Genomic DNA, 23056 nt, shown 5'->3' on the forward strand with positions numbered 1-23056 from the left:
AGACACAAAGCGGGGAGGCATATGGCAGAGCAAATGAGAACCTGGGCTCCTGTGTCAATGGACCTTGATTTGAATCCCAGCTGGACAACCCAGAAGCAAAGGCCTCCTATCCAAGCAAACAGAAAGCAAGCGACCCACAAGGGTGGAGCGCTGGGAAAAGGGTCACAGCAGGAGGCCGGCTCAGACCAGACAGAGGGAAAGGGGAAAAGGTGGTGGGAAATGGGGAGGCTTCTGATATTTACTTATTCTTTTTGAGACAGAGTCTCACTCTGTTGCGCAGGCTGGAGTGCAGTGGCACGATCTCAGCTCACTGTAACCTCCACCTCCCAGGTTCAAGTGATTCTCCTGCCTCAGCCTGCTGAGTAGCTGGGATTACAGGAGTGTGACACCATGCCAGGCTAATTTTTGTATTTTTTTTTAGTAGAGACAGGGTTTTACCATGTTGGTCAGGCTGGTTTCGAACTCCTGACCTCACATGATCCGCCCATCTTGGCCTTCCAAAGTGCTGGGATTATGCGCGTGAGCCACTGCGCCCAGCCAGAGTTTTTCAAAAAATTGACTTTGACTAAATCGGCAGTCCCCCTCAAACCAGAATTGGTTCAGAGTGACTCCCAAGGAGATGTTTTAAAGCAAAGACTGCAACTGGCCCCTCGGGGAATTAGGAAAGCCAAGTGCCTGAGCGCTGTGGGCTGATGGTCTCCAGGTGGGCACAGGTGCTCTGCCAGCTCGGGGCCCCACCTCGGGTCAGCTCACATCGCTGTCAGCAGGTGAGGCAGCCAGGTCAGGGCAGTCACTTGGTAACCAATTTCAATCTGCTTCCTCACTTGTAAAGTGGAATAAAAGAGCCTATCTACAAAGTAAGTGTGAGCAATAAATGAGACATTGCCGCACAAGCACTCTCTAAATGTTGTTCTTAGACCTTTTATATGTTCTTTAAGTGTTCTGCAAACCGTGGTTCACTGGCAGGATCTCTGGCTGCCACTCAGGAGCCCAGGCTCCTCTCCGGGCCAAGCAATGTCATCTACACCCTGGGCTTGTCAAGGTCAAATAAAAATACAGAGATGAATCCCTACAACAGTTTCATTTGGGAAAAGAGAACTGCAATTTGAGATGTACAGGAAGACCAGAGTGCTCTTCAGTATGTTTGAAGAACAAACAGAAGGTTGGCGGTTTTATTAGAAAGAGAAATGTCCCTCGTCTACGTGGCCCTGCTGCGAGCTGCTCCTTTATCTTAAAGAAAGTAGACAGCATATGAAGACTGGATACCACATGTGAATGCATATGAAGAACCTGGTTAGTGTCTACTCTCTGCAAGTGAATAGGCTCAGAAAGGTCTAAGAGGCTTTCTGAATGAACCTAAAAATACTGCTTGCTAAGAACAAGTTTAGCTCTGGAAACTGACCTTCATAGCCAAAGTATAAAACCAAAGGTGGGGGGGAGGAGGAAAAGAAGGAAGAGCAGAGCAGAGAAGGGAGAAAACAAAGGTAACTATTGTTTTGAAACCTCGTTGGTACTACAGTGAAGTTTCTGGGAGCTGGTAAATTCTGGCTGATGAGCGAGTGACAGTGCTGAGAAACACCAGTCTTAGAGTCACAGCAGTTCATTTCAGCAGCAAGAAGGTAACACTGGTCTTAAAGTTACAGCAGGTCACTTTGGCAGCTGGCCTTCAGGATAATCCCTGGGCAGACACTCTGTGCCCCAGTTTTTCTTCTCCCCTGGTCTCTCAACTCTAGTTTAGTTGGGTGTAACAAGGTAAGTCCAACTCATATCATCGATTTTCACAGACTGTATACTCACTGAGAGCAGAACCCAAGGGGCTCAGTTGCCATTGCAAGCTCCAGACCAGGCACAGTGGCAGGAGCTACGTCAACCCCCTCCAGGAAATAACAAGAGCCCAGGGGGCAGAAGCTGCTGGAGCATCATGTCCTATCAGCAGATGGCATATAGAACCCCCCTGTCCCCCTGGCACACGGCCAATATTTTCAAACTAAATAGCTTTAAGTGTTTTAAAATTAAAAACATGATATACTTTTATGTGAGGATCCTAACATCACCTACAAAGCACTCTAAAATGTCCTTCATGAAAAGGAAAACATGACCATGAGAATCCACAACCTATTTTATAACCTATCTACCGTATGGTAATAATGCAGTCAAAACATACAACATGTTAACTTCCATAGCTCTAAATTACACCCAGAAGAAACTGAAGACACTGTCATTCCTATTTTCCATTCTCATCTCAGCCTTGCCAGTCAGTATCAACTTCAATTAAAATGACTGTCAAATCAGTACTAATTTGATTCCTTGCACTGAAGGGGTGGCTGTATTTTAAAATACTTGAGCCACAATAAGGGGCCAATGGGGCAACGCTACCATCTGTGGGATTATGACTGAGCCCCTTTAAATCTCAATCCCGCCCAGAGGGACAGATGCGGCAGTGCCCATGGAGCCTCAGCTGGCCTCAGACAGCCAGTCCCCTCCGCCTGATGCAAGCCAGGACCGGGGTCCGGTGTGGAGAGCCCCTCGTCCTGGGAAAGGCAGTTATCCGCTTGCCTGTCAGGTAATACACGTTAGTGTGGAACCTGGCTCTAAACCATTCGTAGACGACCTGCTTCTGAGTGGAGATTTCATACACAGCAGAGCAACTCCCTCGAGGTCATCTACTGAAAGTCAGTCCTCAATACACAAAAATTAAAAAAAAAAAAAAAAAAAAGGCCGGCCGGCACGGTGGCTCACGCCTATAATCCCAGCACTTTGGGAGGCTGTGGCCGGGGGATCACAAGGTCAAGTGATCAAGACCATCTGGCCAATACGGTCAAACCCCACCTCTACCAAAAATACAAAAATTAGCTGGGCGTGGTAGCATGCTGCTGTAATCTCAGCTACTCAGGAGGCTGAGGCAGGAGAACTTGAACCTGAGAGGCGGAGACTGCAGTGACAGAGTGAGACTCTGTCTCAAAAACAAAACAAAAGAAAACAAAACAAAACAATAGTTGAGCCAACCAGGCACTCGTGTTAAACACAGATAGGATAACACGGATAATACAAGGATGTTTATTCATTCCCTTCCCCTCCTTAACCTCTGGTTTTCCAAAAAAAAAAAAAAACCACAGAGATAGGATAATACAACGTGTTTATTCCCTCTCCTCCATGACCTCTGGTCGTTTTAAGGACCTGGCTGATTTGGATTCATGAAAGTAAAGCAAAATCTCTATGACAAAGAAATCTCTTATGAAGCTTGAGTGATGTACAAACCCTCCTTTTAAAAATGTTTCCTTGAAACTTTAATGTTGACCAGTTATTTTTTTTCCCTTGCAGAACTCAGTTTATTGACTACTTATTTTAATTTTAATTTTTTCTTTTCTTTTTTTTTTTTTTTTTGAGACAGAATCTCGCTCTATCACCCAGGCTGGAATGCAGTGGCACAATCTCAGCTCACTGCAACCTTTCACCCCCCCCCCCGGGGTCAAGTGATTCTCTCCCCTCAGTCTCCCACGTAGCTGGGATTACAGGCGTTGACACCAGGCCCAGCTAATTTTTGTAATTTTAGTAAAGACAGCATTTCACCACGTTGGCCGGGCCAGTCTCAAATTCCTGACCCGCAAGTGATCTGGCCACCTCAGCCGCCCAAAGTCGTGGGATTACAGGCATGAGCTACCTCGGCTGGCCAGTTATTTTTATTATGACATTACCTAAATAGGTGCAAACAAACTAGTTTCAAAAAGAACAAAACAAAACCAAAAAAAAACCCCAAGAAGCCTCACATAATTATAAAATGTGAACAACATATATTTAATGGAGAAAATGACAATTTGTTGAAGACAATTTCCCCTTCAAAATGAATATAGAAATGAACAGCAGGGCACAGCTTCTTTCAAACTCGGCAGAAGCTGTTTTATGACTCACTGCTCCCATCACTCTATTTAAATCTTTATTTGTACAGCTCCCCATCTGCAAAGTACGTACCCTGGGCTATAGTTGGCTCAAACACATCATTTACATGTTAATTTCAACTCTATTCTTTTTGTATTTACTGTCAACCATTAAAATAGTATTATTTGTTGTCCACAAAAATAAAAGCCAACCATGTGCTCATAGTGCTCAGCTGTAAACATGATATCCAGATGATCTCAATGCGTCTATGCAGTTTTTCGATTATCAAAAGTACAAAGATAACCAATCCCTTTTAGAGAATTAAAGACATTCGTTAGAAAAAATGGAGGTATACACATCTTTAAACAGATCTTTCTACTTAAGATATCTGTTCTCCGTCAATAAATCTTGAATGTCAAATGCTTTATATGCCACAATTACATAAGCCCTAGGCAAATAAGAATGTCTACAGGGCTATGAAAGGTTTTACTTCTCTTTACTTTTCATGAGTTTAATTTTGTGTTTAAAGCAATCACATGATGCTGAAAGCATCCAACAGAAACTAAAATATGCCATGATTTTCAAAAGCCATTCCTAAATTTTTGGTCTAATAAAGAGCAAATTGAGTATAAATCTCTCTCTGACAACAAAATAGCAGTGTGCATATTCCCCTTCAGAATCAGCTGGACTTGGCAGAGTATGGTTTTACTTTCCAGAGTGTAAAAGACAGATTTGTGGACTCCAGAAAAGCATTTGGTGTTCTAGGGAATTGCAGCTGTCAGCTTTTAAAGATGCCATGTGTTTGCCCACATAAAAGAATGCAATGAGCTATGGAAATATTACCTGGTTTCATGAACCAGAATAAAAACTCCGGAGTCAGTAGGCTGCCAATGGGAGTTTAATACATCAGGAAAATACTGATCACTATTTATTAAATATCTATTGTGCAGGTTGTACTTCACAGACCTTGAGGGACTCACAATTTAAATCACACTCTGAAGAACAAAGAAAAGGAAGCCAGGAGTAATCCTATATGACCTGAACACTTAACAGGGGCAAGATCAACTGTAGAATTCTCCATCTTCTCTACCACCTCCCTTCCCTTAGCACAAGAGTTCACTCTTCTATTTAAGTGGGTCACCACTCAGCTCATCATTCCACACCAGCTTTTACACGCAATTATTTCTTAAGAAATTAACAGCAATGGCAATCATGAGATGTAAATTAAAGCTGTATTTTCAACAGATGGAATAAAATAATGGTTGAATTCCTCAAGGAACTGGTCTTTTGGATCTGTCATCTGTCAAATATAAAAGACAAGAGGCCAGGCATGGTGGCTCAAGCCTGGAATCCCAGCACTTTGGGAGGCCAAGGCGGGTGGATCACAGGGTCAGGAGTTTGAGACAAGCTTGGTCAATATGGTGATCTCTACTAGAAAAAACACCAAAATTAGCCAGGCATGGTGGCGCATGCCTGTAATCCCAGCTACTTGAGAGGCTGAGGCAGGAAAATTGCTTGAACCTAGAAGGCAGAGGTTGCAGTGAGCTGAGATTGTGCCATTGCATTCCAGCCTGGTGATGGAGAAGACTCCATCCCCCCGCCCCCCCAAAAAACGTGGTTACAACGATAACTTTTACTTTATGTATTTTACCACAACAAAAAATTTCAATGTACAGTATAAATCTGTTCTACCTGAAAATTAGCAAATGAAGTCACACAAATGACAAGTTCAAAGAAGCACACGTTTGTTAATGTAATCTGAGTATCCCTAAATAAACTCATGAACAGCAATTTGGAGAAGTACATAAAGCAAACAGTCTCCTTCTCCTTTTAGTATATGTTAAATCTTTCGATGAAAACATGATGTAATAAGAGCCTATTTATACAGTCTGTTGAAAAAAATCATTTCTTTGAAAAACTTTTAAATAAAAGTTATGGCCTGGCGTGGTGGCTCACGCCTTAAATCCCAGCACTTTGGGAGGCTGAGGCGGGCAGATCACGAGGTCAGGCGTTTGGGACCAGCCTGACCAACATGTGAAACCCGGTCTTTACTAAAAATACAAAAATTAGCCAGGCATGGTGGCACGTGCCTGTAATCCCAACTACTCAGGAGGCTGAGGCAGGAGAATCGCTTGAATCCAGATAGTGCCACTGCAGTCCGGCCTAGGCAGCAGAGCGAGACTCTGCCTCAAAAAAAAAAAAAAAAAAAAAAAAGTTAGAACAGAAACCACCCTCCTTTCTTCCTATTCCAGTTACTATAAAATGAAATGAGGCGCATCCACACCAGTGGTTCTCCAGCCTGAACAGGCGTTAAGAATCACCTGGAAGGCTTGCAAAGCCACAGACTGTGGGACCTACCTCCAGAAATTGACTCAGTGAAGAATCAGAATTTGGAGCTCTTAGAATTTACATTTTAAACCAACTTTGTGTGAAGAAAATTGAAATAAAGATAATAGGTGTTTGGAGAAGAGCTTTCTAAATATTAATCCTGCAACACACCAATGACCACTTAAATCAATTTACTTCTTAAAATATGTACCTTGTAGCTTTTAGTTCTGGCCTTGATTTTTAATACACACACAGGCATTGGAGTAGGAAAAAGAAAAGAAACACATATTTTGTGATTAGGCCTACCTCATGTTATAGAATAACTTATTCATTAAGAAAACAAGGGTTGGCCGGGCGTGGTGGCTCACGCCTGTAATCCCAGCACTTTGGGAGGCCGAGGCGGGTGGATCACGAGGTCAAGAGATCGAGACCATCCTGGTCAACATGGTGAAACCCCGTCTCTACTAGAACTACAAAAAATTAGCTGGGCATGGTGGCGCATGCCTGTAATCCCAGCTACTCGGGAGGCTGAGGCAGGAGAATTGCCTGAACCCAGGAGGCGGAGGTCGCGGTGAGCCGAGATCGCACCATTGCACTCCAGCCTGGGTAACAAGAGCTAAACTCCGTCAAAAAAAAAAAAGAAAGAAAAAGAAAACAAGGGTTATGTAACAACCAACCTCTTGGGTTTTAAATTTGGAAAACTCTTAAAAAGAAAATCAGATTACCATTCTACCAGAGTCAAGAATTTTACTTAAAATAAATTTATGTTCTGTAGGAGAACCAAAGAAACAGCATTTATATATACTTTGTATTCACCACTACAGGAGAAAAGCAACTCAAAATGCTAAGTGATACATATACCAGGACACGCTTTTCAGGCAACTAAAGGAATTATAAGCTTCAGTTCACTGAACTATTTCACTCACAAAACATGATTTGCATCGAATTCTTTTGAACCATAAATAGTAAATACATCCGACCAAAAGAATATGTTTCCATGGGACCGTTTGTCTAATTTTTCATTATGTCATGGGAGTTTAAAAAAAAAAAAAATCACTCACAGAGTAGATGTGACTCATCTACACTCTAATATTTTTTTTTAAGAGAGAGTCTTGCTCTGTTGCCCAGGCTGGAGTGCAGTGGTGTGATCCGGCTCACTGTAACCTCTGCCACCGGGTTCAAACAATTCTCGTGCCTCAGCCTTCCCAGTAGCTAGGATTATAGGCACACACCACCACGCCCAGCTAATTTTTGTATTTTTAGTAGAGATAGGGTTTCACCATGTTGGCAAGGCTGCTCTTGAACTCCTGACCTCAAGTGATCCTCTCATCCCAGCTTCTCAAAGTGCTGGGACTGCAAATGTAAGCCCCTGCGCCCAGCCAAGAAGTCTATTTTTGAGGGCAAGATGATTTGATCATCACCCTGAGAACACTGGCAGTTGCAGGGAGGGTGACAGAGACAGACAGAGAGGCCAGTGGAGTGTCAGGGCCCTATAGGGGCTGACAGCGCACAGAGAGGGCCCTCCACCAGAAGCAACCGCACGCAGCAGCTAGAGTCAGGTGAGGAAGAAGAAAGATATTCCAGGCAAGTATGTGGTCAAGGCACCAAGGCCATGACAAAAAATGGTATTCTTAGGAAACAGCAAGAAATTCGACATAATTAGACTGTGCAATGGATGTGAGGGGCCTTGCCATGGAGAGGAGGCTGCAGGGACACACATAAGGCCAGTGACAAAGGGTGCTTGGAGCCAAGCTCAAGCTGGGAACGTCATCTTAAAGATAAGGTGCATGGGCTGCGCACAGTGGCTCACGCCTGTAATCCCAGCTACTCAGGAGGCTGAGGCAGGAGAGAGGCAGAGGCTCCGGTGAGCTGAGACTGCGCCACTGCATTCCTGCCTGGGCAACAGAGCAAGATTCTGCCTCTAAAGAAATAAACAAACATGAGGTGCAACCACTTTACTATTTGGGGCTTGCAGGTGGCACGGTCAGCTTTACAATGTACTGATCTCTCTGGCAGCAGTCCCAAGGAAGAGCAGAAAGGTGAGGGGCAGACTCAGGGTCCAGGGGCTGTTGTAGGGAGGAGTGGTCTAGGGCTGAGCCACCAAGGCTAGAGAAGGGCAAAGTGAGAGCCCATCCAGGAGACATCTCTGCCAGCTCCCATCTGTGCACCAGCAAGACGGGGGGGTGAGGAGGGAAGGCTGCCAGGGAGGCGTGGGTTTCTGCTCTGAGGGTAAAGTACCTGCAGGGCCACACATCAAAAGCAGCAGCTCAGGGGAAAGGGAGAGCTGAGTGGTGTTTTATCGGTTTGGTTTTTACTGGGGTAGGTGGGTAAGTGTGGGTGTGGGTGTGTGTCTGTTTCTGCTGGGGTGTATGTTTTTGGCGCAGGCAGGAGTGTTTCGGAGGCATTAAATCTGCCTGGGACAGTGAGATGGAGCTGTCTAGCAGGCAGCTGGCTCAGAGTTTGGAAGCTCCTGGGGGGCATCTAGGCTGAGGATAAAGGTCTGAGACCTTTATAAAGTGAAAGGTGAAGCCACAGGGTTTAAATGAGGCTGTCCAGGAAGTGCTGCCCAGGAAGAGAGCCAGATAGCTATGCCTAAAATAGCATTAGCTACTCATTAAAACACCTATTATTGCCAGAAAATGCAAAATATACAACTGGGGGTCACCAAACAGCAAAACCAGAGGAAAAGGAACAAACAGTCCATCTGCACCTTAATAAGGCAAGGAAGCGGAGTAAAAAAGTCCAGATCAGAAGGGGAGGCCAGACCCCTAAGAGGAAAAGAAGCACGCAGCCGTCTATTCAAATACACGTGACGTTTACAACTGGACACTCATCACTAACTGGGATACTCCTCTGACACACATGGCAGTACACATCGCTACATCGCTGAAAAACAGGACAGATTTCTGAATGGAAAATGGATCCAGTACATATAAAGATACATATGACAATTATTTTATATAGTGATACATAATTACAAAGAGACACTTCTCTTAAAAAAAAAAAAAAAAAAGGTGGGGGGGACCAGCAGAGTCCTCCCTCTGTATCTGTAGGGCACTGGTTCCAGGATGTCCCTCCAATCCCAAAATCTGTAGATGCTCAAGTCCTTGATATGAAAATGGAGTGGCACTTTATATTTGACACACCCTCTCACGTACACAGACACACATCTCTTAGATACATGTAGAGCCTCGCTCTGTCACACAGGCCAGTGGCAGGACCACGGCTCACTGCAGCCTCAAACTCGTAGGCTCAGGCCATCCTCCTGCCTCAGTCTCCTGAGCAGCTGAGACTACAGGCATGCACCACCACACCCAGCTATTTTTTTTTAGTTTTTCATAGAGAGACAGGGTCTCGCTATGTTGCCCAGGCTGGTCTCAAAATACAGGCCTCAAGGGATTCTCCCACCTTGGCCTCCCACAGCACTGGGATTACAGACGTGAGCTACCACACCCAGCTCTCCCATATGCTTTAAATTCTCTCTAGATTACTTATAATACCAAATACAACATAAGGCCGGGCGCGGTGGCTCAAGCCTATAATCCCAGCACTGTGGGAGGCCGAGCGGGTGGATCACGAGGTCAAGAGATCGAGACCATTCTGGTCAACATGGTGAAACCCCGTCTCTACTAAAAATACAAAAAATTAGCTGGGCATGGTGGTGCGTGCCTGTAATCCCAGCGACTCAGGAGGCTGGGGCAGGAGAATTGCCTGAACCCAGGAGGCGGAGGTTGCGGTGAGCCGAGATCGCGCCATTGCACTCCAGCCTGGGCAACAAGAGTGAAACTCCGTCTCAAAAAAAAAAAAAAAACAGAAAAACACAACATAAATGCTATGTAAACAGCTGTTACATGTGTTTTATTTGTATATTTCATTATTGTATTATTTTTGTTGTTCTTCCTGAACATTTCTCATCCACGGTTGGTCTTATCTGTGGGTGCAGAACACAAGGGTACAGAGGGCTGCTGTTCTCTTGACATTAAATTGTACCTTTCAAGAGAATTACACTGCAGTTCATGCTCCTTGTTATGACATGCAAAATAATTCCACTAGAACTACACAAAAGTGTCTGCCTCACTAGCGTACAGGTCAAAAGTCAAGAGAGATGAATTAATTAAAACATCTGCCAACCAAAACCCTCTCTACAGTGAACTTCTCTGGGGAAGCTTCCCCAGGCAGCCCAACAGTCCTATCCAGAGCTCTAACAAAACAGACAACAGAAAAGAACAAGGACAGACTGACCAGCACAACTGGACACCTTGGACACAAACACCACCCGCCTCCTCAGCCCCAGGCCAAACTGCTACCAGGCACCTGCTTCACGTAACACGTAGAAATGCTGTCAATAAATTAATCCCTCTCACCTGCTTTCAGTACTAAATAGGAGGACTCATTCAGTGCGCTAAAAAGTAACTATAAAAATAAATAAATAAGGAGTAACCATTAATAGAATGACCCAGTTTAATTTGGGAAAAAAATATTTTGCATCTTATTTGCAACTCAAAATTACATAGAATAATCCTAGGAAGAAAGAGGGAGCAGCTGGTTTTAACCATTAGTTTCCATCTCTACCAGCAAATGTTTAAACAGAAATGCCAGCCAGGCGCGGTGGCTCACACTTGTAATTCCAGCACTTTGGGAGGCTGAGGCAGGTGGATCACCTGAGGTCAGGAGTTTGAGACCAGCCTGGCCAACATGGTGAAACCCAGTCTGTATTAAAAATACAAAACTTAGCCAGGCATGCTGGTGCTATCCTGTAGTCCCAGATACTGGGAGGCTAAGACAGGAGAATCAATGGAACCAGGGAGGCGGAAGCCGTATTGAGCCAAGATCGCGCTACTGCACTCCGGCCTGGGCGAAAAAGAGCAAAACTCCGCCTCAAAATAATAATAATAATAATAATAATTTAAAAATAAACAGAACTGCTAAAGGGTGGCTGAATGGATTGAATTTAGGTCTGCACCTTCTCCTTGTGCTCATTTGCTGTAAGGAACAATGAAATCAGCAAAGGTTAAGGTAACTGAACAGGACAAATGACCCAGTTTCTCTAACAAATCAATGGCATGAAAGGAAACAAAAGGAGAGGGAGAGTGTTAGAGAATAAAGGAGGCCTGGGAGACATAATAACCAAATACAAATGGTTTGATTTGAAGCAGGACCCAAGCAACTTACGAAAGACATTTTTCAGACCAGTGAGAAAATATGAACATGCACTCTGGATTAGAGGATATCAGCAATTATTAATACTCTGTTAGGTGTGACAGCAACACGGTGATTGTGTTTAAAGAGGAAACAGGCTCTTTGCACAGTGGCACTATCACAGCCAATGAGGTTTACCTGAGGCATGGTGATGGCTAAATGAAAACTTCCCAATGCCACATGCAATAGAGTTGGCATTGGCCATTTCTTTCTCTTTTTTCTTTTGAGACGAAGTCTTGCTCTGTCACCCACGCTGGAGTACAGCAGCACGCAACCTCAGCTCACTGCAACCTCCCCACTTTCTGAGTTCAAGCAATTCTCCTGCCTCAGCCTCCCGAGTAGCTGGGATTACAGGTGCCCACCACCATGCCTGGCTAATTTTTGTATTTTTAGTAGAGATGGGTTTCACCATGCTGGCCGGGGTGGTCTCGAACTCCTGACCTCAAGTGATCCACCCGCCTCGGCCACCCAAAGTACTGGGATTACAGGCGTGCGTCACTGTGCCCAGCCAGCACTGGCCATTTCTGATGGTCTCTACAGCGACTGAATATCTTGATTTAAAAAAAAAAAAAATCCACCTTAGTAATCTTAAGCAAGAGGAATATAATTTTACATTAAAAAAAGAATAAAACTCAGCTGGCATGGTGGTGTGAGCCTGCAGTCCTAGCTACTCAGCAGGCTGAGGCAGGACTCTTTGAGCCCAGGAGTTCGGGGCTGCAGTGAACTATAATCGTGCCACTGCACTCCAGCCTAGGAGACAAAGCAAGAACCTGTATCAAAAAAACAAAAATAATAAAAGCAAAAGGTTAGAGATGGATGCTGAAGTATTTGTCAACAAATTAACAAAATACCTGAAACCTGCTTTAATACACCAGGAAAGAAAAAAGTAGGGAGAACTGATAAAAATATTGGCAAGATTTCTTTTTTCTTTTTTTTTTTTTTTTTAAAGAGACAGGGTCTCACCATGTTCCCCAGGTTGGTCTCAAACTCCTGGCCTCAAGCCATCCTCCTACCTTGGCCTCCAAAAGTGCTGGAATGACAGGCATGAGCCACTGTGCCAGACCCAGCAAGATGCTGGTAACACTGAAAGTGGGTGATGGGTAAATGGCATTTATTATGATTCTCTCTACTTGTGTATGCTTGAACTTTTCCACAATACCAAGTTTTGGGGTTGCTTGCTTTTACAAAACTAGGTGAATCAGAGAGCCAAGAAGCTGAATCTGATCCCATTTTATTTCTCCTTGAAATATTTTCCTACGGCACCACAAGTGCCTTCACTCTAGCATATTAAAAGCACTTGGATACAGCTCAGAAAAAGCACAGGAAAAAAAACAATTGGAATGCATAATGTTGAGAGAGGAAGTACAAGGGAAAAGGTCTGGCTCTGTACAAACTAGCACATAAGGAAAGCTCATGCTAACTGTCCATTTTCAAAACCAAGGAAATCTAATTACACCCCAGCTTTGATTAACTGCCATAGGACTCACACGATGGCATTCACAACTTTGCAAATGAGAAAAGCACAATCTCCCACTAATTGACCAGGTCCCTTTACATATCGTCAGAGAAACTGGAACATTTCCTTCTATGTCCAGACTTGAACAAAGTTGGGTTTTAAGTCAGCTACCCCCAAAAGTAGACTGCTTATTCATTTGGGTAAAAACAAATTCTACCACATATTAGGCTGCTGGACGATCTAAGACTACCTTGATTAATGAAAAAGATGTATTTTAATATCACACCTAACCATCAGAAACTAAAAAAACCAGAATCAGAAATACAAAAAGATCCAAGGAATGAAATCTAGGATGAGAGAAAGAAGATGTGCTCTGAGCCGATGAACGATGGACTGAAAATATTTCCTAATAACGAAAACAGTGCTGAAAATCTGATGTGCACGGGATCTCAGTCAGACAAAGAAACAAGTTAGAGAAAAGGGGACAGGCAGCTCAGAGAATATTCAGGCAAGGAACAGGTGGGTGGACGGACAGTTTCTGATGGCAGCTAGCTGCCACAAGGACAGAGGAAGGCCAAAGCAGGACCTGTGCTCCTGCCCAGCCAACCAGAGGAGCAGTATGGGCACAGCTGCACCTCAGAAAGTATTTTCCCTCAGGGATGCTGCACTCCAGAAGGCACGCCCCCACCTAGGAAGAGCAGGATCTTCTCACCCTGAAGTAAGGTACAGGAGTCACATGTCCTTCCTGGGATCCCTCACAGCTCCCTGTCTTGTATATGAAATTGGAACAGATGAAATAGTTTAGTATAAATGCCTATTTGATCCAACAGAGATATACATTCATAGTGATTTACTGACATATAAACTGGTTCAGTTCCCCTGGAATTTGTAGGAGGGGAAGGGCAGGGTATCTGGAAGGGAGACGGGGAGGCTGTGGTCCCACCAGATCCCCCTTGCTCCTCTCACCCCTGCTGTCTGTTTTACTCCAGCACTCCCCACAGCAGTCTTACACTAGTCACCGGCCTTGTAGGTTACAGAGCTGGTCTGTGGCAGGCACAGGTTTGTACCTGGCCTCAAAGCAAATCTCTTTCTCTTCCTTTCTCTAGTCTTAGTGGGAAGACATGAGACACCTGAGAGGAAGGGGGAAAAAACCCAAATGCCAGAGTACAAAAGAAAATAAAGCAAAAGGATCAGGAGAGCGAAACAAATTTGCTGCACTGGGGCTATTTAATCAATAACCACAGTTGCCCCAAGTGCACTGCCTGTGGGTCAGCCCTGCTCCACGAGGAACAGTGTTTAAAAACAAAAACAAAACCTATACACCGGCAAACAGGTTTCCGGTTTTTCAGTCTGGAAAAGCACACCACTTACTGCCATGACAGTGTTTGGCAACAAGGTTTTGCAAAATTTATGAAAATATTTTTTAAAAAACACAAATTAACCAACTTTATCACAAAAGGGCTTTGTTCCTTGGTGAAGCACTGGTTAATTGAAAGATCATAGCATGTTACTTCTGTTCTATGTAGAAAACACAAATCCCTTGTCTGAAAACAGGATCAGAGATGCATTTTATTTACTTATATATTTTTGAGACAGGGTCTTGCTCTGCAACCCAGGCTGGAGTAGTGTGGTGTGATCATAGCTCACAGCAGCCTTGAACTCCTGGGCTCAAAGGATTCTCTCTCTTCAGCCTCCTGAGTAGCAGGGACTACAGGCACACAGCACCGCAACAGGGTTATTTATTAATTTATTTTTTTTGTAGAGACAGGAGCTTGCTATGTTGCCCAAGTGGGTCTCAATCTCCTAACCTCAAGAAATCCTCCCACCTCACTCTCCCAAGTTCCCAAGTAACCGCACTACAGACAGGCACCATCATGCCCTAGAGATACATTTTAGATATGAATTTCCACCATTCACCAGGTCCTCATCCTCACAGTGGTGTGAACAAGTCACACGCATCTGCATGCCCAAAGACTATGTACTTAGCACATGCACTTGGCAGAACAAGAGAAATAACAGGCAAGGTCACCACCCTGGAAGGACACACAGTTGGAGAGCAACACTCAAGAGCCTTTGTGAACAAAGAAAACTCCCATTCCAAGTGTAAGTACCTAATACCGACTACAATGTCAAGAATGTGTCCCGGGGAAGGGAGAGAAACATGAATGGCATCTTCAGAGGCATCAGGGATGCGGGAAGGACAAGATGGGTTAGATCTGGAGAGACAGATGGGGAAAGGCAAGCATCCGAGACAAAGAAGTATGAAAAGAAAAAAGAAAAGAGGGGCAGGAAATGGCACAGTGTGTTCCAGGCCAGCGGGAACAGGAAAGAAACAAACATTAAAGTTCAGGCTGGGAAGTGTGCATGATTATGAAGTAAGGTTAAACAGTCCAGGCAGGACACAGCCATAAAGGGCCTTGCCGGAAAAAGCACAGGAGCTGCGATGTGCAAGGACAGGTAACAGTAAACCCTTCAACACAGGACAGGCACAATGGAAAGTATGTGGCAGGGGAACGCAGAGTGGCCTAAAGGATGAAAGACTTAAGTGTGCAAAGGAACAAGGGACCCCGGTCTTTCCCTGCAGAGAGAGGGGCAGTGCTGGGACAGACAGGGACAGGACCATGTGCCTTGATTCCTGAGGACACAGTCTAAAGGGTGTGTTTGCTGAAGGGACAGAGACACTGAAGGGGTTCCCAGAGAACACGAGCACTCCTGGAGCACAGTGAAAGTGGGACGAGGGAGAGGAAAGGAGAGAGCAAAGAATGAGGTGACCACATCTGCTGTGAAATGGAAAGCCTAGGCAGAAACGGCACTGGACGAGGTGACCACTTGTGGGGTGCACAGGAGCTAGTGGAGCCTCCTCTATCGTGTGTGCCCATCGGTCACAATGAGGGCAGCTGTCCTCAGGAGAAGAAAAGACTGGAGTCCAAGTCATCGTCTGGCCTGCGGCCATCACCACAGAAATCGGGTCCAGAAGGCGGCCTCTCCAGCTCTTCCCTCTCCCACAACTCTCCTTAAGGGCCCTGGGCTCCAGACCTTGGCCTCTCCCACGCTGCCCCCTACACTAGGGGGCCTCCCACCTCTTTCATTTTCCCTTTGAAGCCTTTATTAGGGAACCATTAACATGGGGTGAGAGGGAGCGGCACTTGAAAATATTTAACTTTTAAAGCTTGTGTTTTACGTTAGAAATTTCAAAAAGAAACACTTCGACTCAAGGACCCTAGAATTATACCTCCCATTCCAAGTTCCTTATCTGTGAGACCTCATCACTATGCCCCCGGGAAACTGTAAATCATTTAAGGCACAATCAGAGTGTCCTTACTGATCCATTTCTCTCCGCACAAGCCAGGAAGAACAGCCTTTTTGGTTAAAATGGATCAAACTCTACACCTGACCTGACCATTTCACTATATGTAAATTAAAACTCAATTTAAAAAAATCAGGCCCCCACATCTTTGTCAAAACACAGGACGTTTGCAACCACTGCCCCAGAAGGTTCCCTGGTGCACCTTCCCTGTCAGGGGAAGGGAAGACCCTTTCGTTTGTGTGTGGGCAAGAAGTTCTGTACTTCTCTTTGATGAAATGTTTCAGGTGCACACCCCTGGGTGGGAGAAGAAACACGGTATGAGGGAAGAACGCTCAAGTCGAGAATCAGATCGCTGCACTACCTGTGTCAGTTTCACCACCTCCGAGTCTCAGGTTCCTTGCCCTCCGAGGGAGGGTTGAGCTAGGTGGTTTTTCCAACTCAAAGCTCTGACATTCTGTTTCTAGGCTGGTAGCTGACAAAAGAACATGCCACAAATATGAAAAACCACCACTTCGTTTTTGCTTATATACATACCACTCAAGTGAGTTAATGAGAACTTCAACATGGTTTTTTAATGGTACTGACCTCAAAACAAATGGTAAATTTTCATTAAATCAAGTGAAATGCAATTAACATATCTGACCCAACTGTGTACCTGTTTATACTAGGCACTTTTTACCTAAACAATTTTCTGGCAATACAAACAAGGACATTAAGTTGAAAGAGCAGCGTTTCTCCCACTCTCTCTTCACAGGACTCACAGAAACCAGGACTCGGACCCATCTCCCGCGACTGCGTGCCGGGCACCTGCCGGCCACTCCTGACCCATCCTGCGTTCCACTGATGCACATTTGCTTTCTAACATGCTCACAAATTTGTCAGCTACAGTTCCATTCTGACCTTGACTGTAAACATACATTTTTCCTCACTCTGAATGATGAACTGTAAAGGGCATTTTCAGGTTAACTTATTATACTACTGGTTTTCCTTGATAAGAAAAAATAAAGCAAATATTGAGAATTTTATACTATACAATTACAGTAAGAAATGGCAGCAAAGGACACCACACAAAAGTCACTCTGACTTTGGAAGGAAAAAGGTAACATATTTCATTTCCAGATTTTAAAATGTTTTCTTTATACTACAGGGTGGCAAAATATACATGTATGTGTGTGCATCTGAGTGTCTATTTTTTTTTTTTTTCTAACAATTCAGAAGAAAATATCCTGAAGCTGGTGAAGCAAAAAAAAACAAAACAAAACAAAAAAACAACACTTTCTAGCTAGTAAGTTTTACATCATAAAAAAGAAAATTAAAAAAAAGAGAAGAGAGAAAGAAACAGAAGGGAAATTAACCACTACCTCAATAGTTTTAAAATGGTTTAATTGTAAAAACTTGGTGGCAGCTCAGAATTTGAATTTCAAGTTCTTCTGTAAAGTCCTGCAGAAACTGGCAAGGCAAACGTCACAATTTTGAAAATAGTGAAGTAAGGGAAATAAGGAAGTCTGAACGTTAAACAATCCAAACATCCCTTTATTAAATCTGACATTTGGTAAAGAAACCAGCCTTTTACCTCAAACTATCAGGGTTGCATTAAGCTTTTTAAGTCACACTCAGTGTTCTGGAAAACATCCACCCCCTCACCCTCTGCCCTGTCTCCACCTGGGCCCCGTGGGCAGCCACTCTGCTTCCCCAGCGCTGCCCAGGCCCACCACCCCTGACACCTTCTCCCCAGCTCCACCAGCCCAGCTCACTCAACAAGGGTCAGGCCTCCCACCCAGGGCAGACAATCCACAGGCTAGCCAATATCCTCCAACCCAGGGCCAGGGCAGCGGTGAGGTGGGAATGAACGAGATCAAGCTTCTCTCAAGGAAACGTGACAGGAATTGGTCACCAAGAAACTGAAAGAATGCAACGAGAAATGCCACAGAGTTGAACCGGGGCCAGACGGTTTTCGGACAGCTACGCAAGTCCTCGGGCTGAAGTCACAGGGAAGGGAATCAGGAGAGTAAAGTAGCCAGCTGGTGTGGGGGAGAAGGCTCCAGCACATCGAGCCAGGCACTGACCCTCCCGGCAAAATCCTAGAGAAAGCTGTGGCTGAGGCCCCCAGAGCAGCCAGAACCTCACTTCACCACCAGGCTCTGGAGTTCAGCCCACCCCAGCTCAAATTCCCAGATTCCTGTGCAATTCCTATCACACTATACATGTTCCCACTCACAAAACTCCTTCCCAAGCTGGCTGGAGCAGGTCTTTGCCCCACACAACCAAAAGCCAAAATAGCACAGATAACATACAAATGGCAAACATGGTAAGTCAACAACACAAAATACGGACAGCCCTAGTTACACATATTTCTTTTTCTCTTTTTTTTTAAACAACCATAACAAGGAATGAACCTAATTACACATATTTAAGAGAAATACAGAACTTCTTACCCACACACAAACCAAAACCTCACACCTGACAGAGAAGGCGCACCAGATGACCTTTGGGGGATGGATGCAAATGTCCTGTGTTTTGAGAAAGGTATGGGGGATTCTTTCATTAAAACTGATCAAACTGAACACCTGACATGTGACCATTTCACTGTATGTAAATTATATTTCAATTATAAAAATGGGATCAGGTGCAGTGGCTCACATCTGTAATCCCAGCACTTTGGGAGGCCAAGGCAGGCGGATCACCTGAGGACAGAAGTTCAAGACCATCCTAGCCAACATGATGAAACCCCATCTCTACTTAAAACAAAAACAAAAAACAAAAATTAGCCAGGTATGGAGGCAGGAGCCTGTGATCCCGGCTACTTGGGAGGCTGAGGTAAGAGAATCGCCTGAACCCGGGAGGTGAAATTGCAGTGAGCAGAGATCACGCCACTGCACTCCAGTCTGGGTGTCAGAGTGAGACTCCATCTCAAAAAATATTAATTAATTAATTTAAAAAAAAAAACCTTGCATGTAAATTGTTCCCTTAAGAGGACTTTTTGTTTTTCAAAACTATTGATCGAGATAAATCCCACAAACATACGCTGAGCAGAAGCAGCCAGCTGCTAAAACACCTGCATTTCTATTTAAGGAAAGAACAGAAACAGGTTAACAGTTCCCGTGTGTTCTGAGTCAAACAGTGGCTCGATTGAAGGAGGGCGGACCTCTTCCTGGGCTGCCTATGTTCTGGCTCCTGACTGTGATGCCAGTATTCCAGGTGTGTCGAGTCTGATAAACTGTTTTCAGCAGGCGTACGCTCATGAAAGACACATTCTCCTGTCTGTATTCTATTTTCTGGTATGTCTATCTTAATAATAACACAAATGAGAAGGAATACCCTACAGTCATTTAAAAATGACTGGAAAAGGTTTGCTTTGCATCTAATAAAATGCTTATTTTCAGCCAAATTCTTCAGGTAAATAACAAAGAAAATTAAGACTTTACCCCATGTGTGAAATTCTAACTGAACTGACGGATTTGATACTGGGGGAAAAACTCATTCAACGGAATCATTTGAATCATGTAAGTAAAACTCCAACCCAGGTGCTCAGTTCCAACAGTACCTAAAGTGAAGTCACCCACAAGCAGAGCGTTCCTTCCACATGAGCAGCAGAGACCACACTCCACGTCCCTTTGCTACTCTAACAAAGGAAAAACAGAGCATAATCCCGTGGAAGAAATGCTTAGTCAGAATCCCACTCCCATGTGTTCAAAGGGAGGATTAACTCCAATTCACACATTACCCTGAGGTGTATTTTTCTTAATGCGCAGATTTTTATTTTCGGAGGCTTATGCTTTAAAAACATTTTACAGACTCTAGATACAGCTCACAAGCATAAAAACAGAATAAGTAAAAGTGACGCCATGGAGACAAACCATAAATGTTAAATTTATAGAACATCAAATTCTAACACTGTTCTTTAAAAATAAGAAGCCAAAGAATAAACTGAAATGTCAAGTACTTACAGCCATAATTAATTCAAAGGGGTATTTGTACACCCTCACTGGTGACTGGTATTTCTGCACCATGATTGTAATATAATAGCAATCCTCTCACACCTGCAAAACATAAATATATGTGATAAATAACCACAATACAGAAACAAATTATTAATAAGTCTGCACCAACACATCATACCAGATTCTAACAACAGAGACCACAATAAATCATTAATTCTATGCACACAAAAATGAAAAGATGATATTTAAATACACAAGGGTAGAGGGAGGTAATCAGACAATAAAAACTGGACAAAGCCCCAATGCAATGAGAGAAACAGTACTGGTGTGAGACGGACTCCAGTCCCCTCATGGGGATTGCTGGGCCTCTGCATTCATTACGTGACCTGACCTGAGTCCTTTCCGGCAATGAACTGTTACGATTCTGTTAGTCCAATAACCAATATAATTAGTGCTCGGATCATTGTCTCTTGAACTTCTATTAGAAGCCAAATAAAAATGAACTCATGTTAAGATATTAGCTCTGGGGAAACAAAAGTGGAAACCAATACTATTGTATTTCAAATTATGGAATACTCCTCAAAAGCTAGCTTCAAAGGAAACGTGTCAATTCCTATTTCCTAACTGTGTACACTACAGCTTCGGAGACCTGTCTTCAGGTGGCAGAGGGGCCAAGTATTCTGGCTTAAGAGGCTCCACTGAAATCTCCAGCCTCAAACAGCTGCTATCGGTAAGTCATCGGTTAAATGCTTACACCCAATTCACACTCAAGGAGCCCCCTCTTAGGGGTGCATAAATAAACATTCTCTAGTGCCAGCCTACAAAGATTGCTCTGAAAACATACTTGGACTTGCCAGTCCTCTGGGACTGTCCTCCCCTTTTGAAAAGTGAGAAAAAAAAAAATCAAATGAGCCTACCTGTCTTGCTGAGGATAATCATCAAGAATGATATTTTATGCTGAACATGGTGACAGGATATTCAAACGTACAAACTGAATATCCTCAAGGCGCCCAAAGTCTAGCTGTTAAAAAAAAAAAAAAAAGACAGATTACCAAGATATATTTTATTTCAGAAACTTCCAAGATTCCAATCTTTTTTTTGATACAGGGTCTCTCTCCGACGTCCAAGCTGGAGCACAGTGGCACAGTCTCCGCTCACTGCAGCCTCCACCTCCTGGGGTCAAACGATCCTCCAGCCTCAGCCTCCCAAGTAGCTGGGACCACACGCACGCACCACCATGCATATTCTTTGTAGAAGGTTTCCCCGTGTTGCCCAGGCTGCTCTCAAACTCCCGGGCTCAAGGGATCTGCCCATTTCAGCCTCCCAAAGTGCTGGGATTATAGTCATGAGCCACTGCGCCACGTCTAAAATTCCTGTCTAGGTTTGGAACTTTGGTATGTCTGGCACACCTCTCAAAGGAGCAGGTCATGGAGGAAAACACCACCATTTGACAGTGTGAAAACGACTACAGAATAACTCCGGGTGGCCTCGAGTGAGCCATTTGACTTCCCCGGGACTCAGTTTCATCTCTGTAAAATGAAGTTTTCCGAGAGATAATCTTGAAAGACTTTCACCTCTAAAACCGTGAGACTAAGAGCCAAACTCCCATGTTCTCCAAACCCAACTTGAAGATTTCTAATATTAATCTTGATTATGGGACTGACACAGTCCCTGATGTGCTGGGACCATGTTCCATTTACTTTTGTAAACCTTACAGCGTTGATACACGGTGAGAATCCAATCATCTTTTAACAATTTAATTGGGAAAATTAAGTTTAGGGTACTCTCCCAGGTAAGAGAAAGATTACCGGGCACAAACAGGGGTAGGAAGGGAGGAGGCAAAAAAGCGTAATGCTCATTTAAGAAACTGTAAGATCCATTCAGGATTCCACCGCCTGGCAGAACCCAAAGAGGCTGCTAATTCACGAGCTCGCGAACTCCAGCCAGGTCCCAGCTGCCGATGCTCCGGTCCAGATAAACGCCCTACGCGGGCAGCCGGAGTGAGAACGACCAAGGGGCGTTCAGGACCCTGGCTGCTTCTATTGCATGACAATCGCTGTTTAAACAGGAGCCAAAGGCCAGACTCACTGAACGCATCCCGAGCAGGCTCCAGCGGCGGCCCGCGCCCGGGGCCGGCCGCTCAGCAGAGATCCCGCGTGGCTGCTCCCCACGGAGTCCCAGCCTCGGCCGACAGGAGAGCGGGGCGGGCACTGGCTCCGGACCCGAAACTCCGCTCCCAGCGGCTCCCAGGAACTGGGAGCCTGGCGGGGGGGGGGTGGGGGGGGGGGGGGGCGGGGCGGGGGCTCGGGTGGTTGTTACGGGTGACGGGGTGGGCGGGGCCGGGCGCCGGGAGGGGCGCGCGTGCGCAGCCGCGGCCGAGGGAGCGGGCGATGGTTGCTAAGGAAGGGGAGGGGGAGGACAACCTGGGCCCAAACTGCGCAGGCGCGAGCTCCAGATCCGCGGGCGTGGGAGGAGCTTGGAGAAGGCGCCGGCCCGGAAGCTCCATTGGTTGTGCCAGAGGTCCTCGTGGCCCCTCCCAGTTTTGCGTCAATGGTTGGGGGCGGGAACGGGGCGGGGCTTCACGAGTAGCGGGTGGAGGCGGCGTGAGACCGGGGGTGCTGCGACCATGCCGGGGTGGGGTTCCGCTGAGCGGGAAAAAGGAAGTCTGCGGGAGGTCAAAACCACCCCAGCCGTCCGGCCCGTCTGCTGCTCTGAGGCCCGCCTCTGCTCGCCCTGGCAGCTGCCCCCGTTCTTCCTTATTTCTGGTTGACTCTTCAGGAGCGGCAGCCTCTTCGAGCGCAGTGTTCCGACCGCATTGTCGCCGGGTAATGGGGAAGAGGCGGACCCCGGGTGGAGCCCAGCGGCATCCTTGTCAACACATCCAGACGGCTCCAGTTTCGGGCCGCGGGCTCGAACTGAGACACGAGCCTGGGATCTGGTGTACAGAAA

At 45.2% G+C, this 23056-nt stretch overlaps 1 protein-coding gene across 3 annotated transcripts in view; it reads right to left on the bottom strand.

Annotated features, from left to right (window-relative positions):
* The window catches only part of SEC14L1 (SEC14 like lipid binding 1), a 62902-nt gene extending 41744 nt beyond the window's left edge, over positions 1-21158 (bottom strand). For all 3 annotated transcript variants that reach the window (XM_032241543.1, XM_032241541.1, XM_032241542.1), the window contains exons 1-2: positions 21025-21158; positions 20114-20206 (exon numbers count right to left, since the gene is read on the bottom strand). In XM_032241543.1, coding sequence (XP_032097434.1) covers positions 20114-20176 — 63 coding nt within the window. In that variant the 5' untranslated portion in view covers positions 20177-20206; positions 21025-21158. The remainder of the gene's footprint in view (positions 1-20113; positions 20207-21024) is intronic.
* Positions 21159-23056: the final 1898 nt, after the last annotated feature.

This window comes from Sapajus apella, unplaced genomic scaffold (genome assembly GCF_009761245.1).
Source record: "Sapajus apella isolate SASKATOON/1434 unplaced genomic scaffold, GSC_monkey_1.0 scaffold48, whole genome shotgun sequence".
Lineage (NCBI taxonomy): Eukaryota > Metazoa > Chordata > Mammalia > Primates > Cebidae > Sapajus > Sapajus apella.